The sequence below is a fragment of the Spinacia oleracea genome, chromosome 2 (genome assembly GCF_020520425.1).
Source record: "Spinacia oleracea cultivar Varoflay chromosome 2, BTI_SOV_V1, whole genome shotgun sequence".
NCBI lineage: Eukaryota > Viridiplantae > Streptophyta > Magnoliopsida > Caryophyllales > Amaranthaceae > Spinacia > Spinacia oleracea.
Window position 1 is genome coordinate 9,413,324 of NC_079488.1, and position 5,847 is coordinate 9,419,170.

The following is a 5,847-nucleotide window of genomic DNA, read 5'->3' on the forward strand; positions in this document are numbered from 1 at the left end:
AGTTCAAATTGATGATAATGACCCTGTAAGTTTTGAAACATGGGTTCAAAAACATATCCTGCTCTTTTATAGCAATGATTGGTCGGAGAATAGCAAGCTAGAAGGCTTTGTGGCCATGCAATGGAGTTTGTGGGTTACTAGGAATGGAAGGGTGTTTAGAAATATAGGGGGTCATGCAAGGTCTGTGTTAATTAAAACTGAAGAGGCCATGAAATTGTTACGATCGTTTCAACATTCTCCACAAATGGCAAGTATGGTTAATCCACTGTTGGATACGAAGCCTAGTAGTCCATCAGGGTTCTACCTTGTAAATTTGGGAAGAAACAAGGATCGTTTTTCTAACTTTGTTTTGCAGGTGGATGGTTCGTGGGAGAATTAAACAAAAAAGCAGGTTGGGGATGGGCTTACAACAAAGGGACAACAACAACAACAATAACTACTATGGAGATGGAGGAGGGAACTATGGTTGCACCTCTACAGCATTCCAAGCAGAGACGAAGGCTTGCCTTCATGGTCTGAAATGGGCAAAGGAGAAAAATATCAATGACATAATGATATTTACGGACTCGACAAACTTAGTAACAAATGTGAAGCAGAAGGCCGAAAATACAATTCAAACTGTTTGGGAGTCTCAAGAATCAGGAAGATAGCTTCCACTTTCAACACTTGCATAATCCTAAAAACAAACAGGAATAGAGTGGAACGTGCACACATCATTGCAAACAAATACAGGAAGAAAGGGTCTACATTTAGTAATAGAATTTAATTCTCTTTTGCTAGAAAAAAGCTTGGGAGTGGTTCAAGCGAATACCTGCGTTACTGGATTGGTTAACCTATGCTAGGTGATGGTTCAGCATGACCCCTTCTTCTTACCTATAAATAAATAAATAAAATAGCTGCCTAGCAATAGTCTATAATTATTATGGAGTACTTCGTATGAAGCGTCACAAATATTAATCAAAGTATCATATGATGTAGTACTAGGCACATTAGATGATTTATGTAGTCACTTATCTCCAATGTTTTAACAGTCTTGACCAATTACTTTAAATAGAAGCAAAAGCATTAATGTTGTTGTGTTTTGTGTTTCTTCTAATTAGTTTTCTTAACTTTGTTTGTTTTAAAAGGATGTTTTGGGTAGGTAATTTTGTTTGGTTTTCTCTTGTGGTTGTTAGTGTTAGGTTGTTAGCCCTTATGTGATTGTTGGATTTGGTATTCTCCTGTGGTTTTTAGGTCCAGTTAGAAAAAATGTGAAGGTTGTTTCAACATGGAGATGGTGTGAGCATTGTGTGATTTTTCATAGTGTGCGCTTGTTATTTTTTTTTTTGGCAAGTTCTTAAGTTGTCTTAATTTCCCTTACGACGAAAGAGTTAACATGATTGGTGTAGAGTGTGTGGAAGGGGATTTATACTTCTTTAGTGGGCTTGGGGGTTGGTGTCTAATTAAGGTGCTTTATTAAGGAAGGATTTTTGGTTAATAGAAAGGTTAAGCTAGTGTCTTTGGATTTGGATAGTATTGGGTGTGGAGGTTAACCTTTGTTAATCTTCATTTTAGGTTAGCGTAGAGTATTGTTTTCGATACTTTTAAAATCAGTTAGTTGAACGTTACTGCTCATTTTTTGGGGGTTCATATCATGCCAAGCGAGGTTCTTTTAGACGCTTGTATGCATTGAATAGAGTCTCTTCACCTAACCCGTAACATTGTTTCTTTTTTGCTCTCCCCCTTTTGCCCCAAATTTTACAGCATTTTTAAGGAATTTTCTAGTGTTGTCGTTCCACTATCAATGTCATATTCTATAAAGGAATCACGTATATAAGAAGTGTTGGCACGATACGTAACGCAGCTAGTGTAAACAATGCCTTTTATACAATCAAGAGCTGAAACAAGAAAAGTCAATTGCCCCTTCAAAAATCAGGCATCTGGGGTTTGTTTGTGTTATTGTAATAGTTGTAATGGTCATTAAAGACCTTAGTTTTGTTTTAGTTAGTATTGTAGGTTGTAGGTGTGTAAAACCCTTTCATTTTATATGTTAAGGCTATGTCAAAAAAAAATAGGGGATGACTTTGTCTAAAACATGTGAATTTCATGTTAGCTAGTTTTCTTCAAATGATTTGGTTATAGATGAAAACATATTCGTGTCGGCCTAGAAATTGAATATATACAATATTCTATTATCTTAATTTAATTGTTTAAATCTATTAACTCCTTAGTTTTACCAATTTCTTTTTTGTCGAATTTATATTTTGTTGGACGATTGGGAAAATGTCGTATAATCTTTAATAATATTTCAAATACGTACATCATATTGTAACAATGTAAGCTTGTAAAATCATCTAATGTGCAATGTTTATCTAGTTCATCAATTTTGAATAGTACATAGTTTGTGAAGTCAAACAATAGTTTTTATTAAAACGGTTGACTAGTCGTTATTTCACTTTAACTAGTGTGTGGCCTGGGCGTTGTCCAGGATTTTGACTTTTATTCGGGTTTATTTTTTGTATAATATGTACACATATAGATGGTGTCGTCATCGAATTACGGCGGTGACACAAGATTAGTGGCCGATCAACAACTTTCCTAATCTGAAACCCCAAGTACGAAAATCAAAACAAAGTCGGGTTTTTCTTTATCAATAGTTGATTTATTACTCAACCTCCGTCAATATTTATCCACTTATTCATTATTACCTCTATTACACCGGGGTTTTTTTTGTAGGCTTAGAATAAGAAAATAATAACTGTACATTTATAAATTAAGTAATCATTCCCTTGTTTTTTTTTTTCATTCACTTTTATTTAGTGTATTATTTATCTTAAAAGTTTATTAGAGAGATATAACATAAGTTGTGGTTGGTTAAGATGGTAGGAAGTGTAACTTTTAACAAAGAGGTATGGTGTTCGATCCTTGTTACATGTTTTTCATTGTTGTAATGACATGACATAATGCTAAATAATGGTGACAGTGGTGTAATAAAGATAGACGACACACGTGACAATATACGTTCTTAAGAACGCCTTTTAATATATAATATATATTAGTATAGATATAATAGATGTTTCTCATGTGACACAATCTAACTAAGGGCAAAAGGTGATAATATAATCACTTGAACCACTAGGACATGTAAAAGTGCTAGTCTTATCATCATAAGCATAACTATAAGCTTGAGGACAAAGATCCTTAAATAAGTTGGAATATCTCGTTGGTGGGCAAGTTTGTGGCGTACCATTTGCTCCTGTGCAACAAAACTCTGGCCTATTGAAGGCTAAGCATGCACTCTTGCATGCAATTACACCACCCCTACGACGTTTAACTTGCAACTCTGGTGGACATGATCTGTTTATATCGACGGGGCAACCTGTTCGCCTACAACCGCCGTTTGTTGGTACCACTGATATCGGAAGATTATATCCGTCAACTAGGCTTACGTCGTAGAAATCTAAATTTGCGTTCCCGTTTAGGGTGAATTCTACTAGACTGGCCGGAGGGATTGCCCCTGCTCCATTGCAAGATACCTGGCCTGCAAATGGCAAATGGCAAATGGCAAATTCAACTCTTCAATACATTCTACACCGGTCGTATTTTAAAAAGACATACACTTTTCTTTAACGGTCGTATTTTAATTTAAAAAGACATACACTTTTCTTTTTTGACATTTTTTGGTTTCCACTTCCAATATATATTAATATTTCTCTCTTTTTTTGGGTCCCACATCATCTTTTTACTACGGAGTATAATGAATAAATAATTCAACCACTACTCCACTTTCATCTTATTTTAATAAATTCAACTCACTCTCCTAAAATAATATGTCGGTCAAAGTTATCTCTTTTTAAAATTATTAGATACTACTATGATGTCAAACACAACTTTACCTGATGCACAATCCGCGGTGTGACAAACAAACCTATGTGTGGCAGCATTTTGAGAGCAACGTGTGCGAGCCCAAATGCGACCCGACCAAGAAGGGAGGGCACCCAAAGTGAAGGAAGCACCGGGCCTCAAAGAGAACCCGGTAGATGGTAACGGAGGCCCGCTGCCGGTTAAGATCCCTGGCCATACGAAATGGGGGCAATTGTTTTTGAATATAAATTGTGTTGAGGTTGTTCCTGCAAAAACCAATACATATTCATTCTTTTGTTGCACGAGAAATGTAACTAAACATAATTCTTTTTACGGATATTTTATGAAATACCCTCGAGTTTTGGCGTAATTTATCAAACGCCCATCAAGTTTCGATAACACATAATTACGCCAAAACTGGTGGTTGGATTAAAGCTTATACTTCCTCCATTCTTTATTAAATGACACAATTTTTTTGTCACGTTTGCCAATGCATGCAATATTTCAACCATTAATACCTTTTATTATCAATGGTTAAAAATTATAAAAGTTTGATATTATAAAACTATAGGATGAGACGATTATAACAAGACCCACATGCCTATATTTTTTGTTAAGTATAAAGTATATTATATGATCGAATAGTGCCAAAAGTACAATTGTGTCATTTAAAAAAGAATGGAGAAAGTATTATTTTTATTTTGACGGAAAAAATTAATGCTAATATGATCGCATCATAATTATTCGATGCTTTTTCTTAGGTAGCGAAATTGATTCTTGGCCGTATCTTATTCTCTAGGTTGCCCTACCCGTTAAATCTTGGCACTTTTTTGGTGATCGGGGGGAGGGTGAGGGAAACTCACCATCAATGTGTAAGATTTTATTCCATCGACTTGTCAAACGGGTCGGTCGGGTCGGGTTGTAAAAAATTATTTTCGGGTTTGAGTTGAATCTGGTCGGTCACTCTCGAGTTCGGGTTCACAAATGCTTGTTCAAGACCCAGATCTTTTGGGTTCGGGTCGACCCAACGGGTTGAGAGATTTTAAAACGCGCATTATATTTTCATTAATTTAGGTGATAAATATACAAAATATTGGGCACAAATTAACAAATTTTCCTACACAAGTTTATATTAGTCAAATTCAATCATAAAATGACGTATAATTCAAATTAAAATCATATTACACACAACAATAGTAAAAATAACGTGTTTATTATGCTTAAATTTTCTCATAATCTCATGTATTACTATAAGTACAATTATTTTCAATTGGTCGGGTCCAAAACGGGTTCGGTCGTGTTTTGACCATTACTTTTCAGGTTGTAGGGGTTCGGATAAAATCGGGTTACGAGTCACAGTTCAAGACCCAATATTTTTGGGTCGGATTCGGGTCGATTTTCTGTCAGGTCGGGTCGATTTTTGATAGGTCTAATGTGAAGGCTAAGCAAGTAATAACCAGACTAAGGCGAAAGTGAATAGCGGGAAAATTATCGAGTGATTACTTACCAGAAATGAGGAACATAAATGAAATGAGCATCATCAAAGCCAAAAAGTTGGTCATGTTGGTCATTTTTGCCTAAGCTTGCGCAATATTTGAGATATATACTTGTAGTTTTCAACAAAATGAGTCTAAGTTAAGCACATTGACGAGCTTATATGGAATATGTTGTGTGTATTGATATATCTGTATTTATATATATGTGTGTGTTGTAGCCTTGTTGGACATTTTGGCACGCAACAAAATGTGTGTGATAAAAAATAATAAGGCAGAGAAACAACACAACTTTGCTCTCAATTACTTGTGTATTATTTATATAAGATGGGTAGAGAAGCAACACAACTTTTAGGCTCTAATATTTAGGGATTATTAATAGATTCTTAAAATAAGTAAACCAAATGTTATATTTAGCACACTATAATCTTCTTAAGTTACGTAATGCCAGATTTGCATTTATCATCTTTATCTTAAATAAGTTGAGATACTTAATTAGAGCAAGATCAAA

General features: G+C 35.0%; 1 protein-coding gene across 1 annotated transcript; it reads right to left on the minus strand.

Annotated features, from left to right (window-relative positions):
• Positions 1-2,989: 2,989 nt before the first annotated feature.
• Positions 2,990-5,626, minus strand: LOC110797918 (thaumatin-like protein 1b). Its single transcript, XM_022003051.2, has 3 exons — positions 5,351-5,626; positions 3,876-4,109; positions 2,990-3,520 (listed from the first exon to the last, which is right to left on the minus strand). The coding sequence occupies exons 1-3, from the start codon at positions 5,412-5,414 to the stop codon at positions 3,078-3,080; spliced, it is 741 nt and encodes a 246-aa protein (XP_021858743.2). The 5' UTR covers positions 5,415-5,626; the 3' UTR covers positions 2,990-3,077.
• Positions 5,627-5,847: the final 221 nt, after the last annotated feature.

What these genes read in the sequence shown, in the direction of transcription:
- LOC110797918 (XM_022003051.2), bottom strand. Translation starts at nt 5,414, where the DNA reads ATGACCAACATGACCAACTTTTTGGCTTTGATGATGCTCATTTCATTT. An exon ending in ATTTATGTTCCTCATTTCTG is followed by an intron (nt 4,110 to 5,350) that starts GTAAGTAATCAC and finishes TGGTTTTTGCAG; the next exon opens with GAACAACCTCAACACAATTT. An exon ending in CACCGCGGATTGTGCATCAG is followed by an intron (nt 3,521 to 3,875) that starts GTAAAGTTGTGT and finishes TGCCATTTGCAG; the next exon opens with GCCAGGTATCTTGCAATGGA.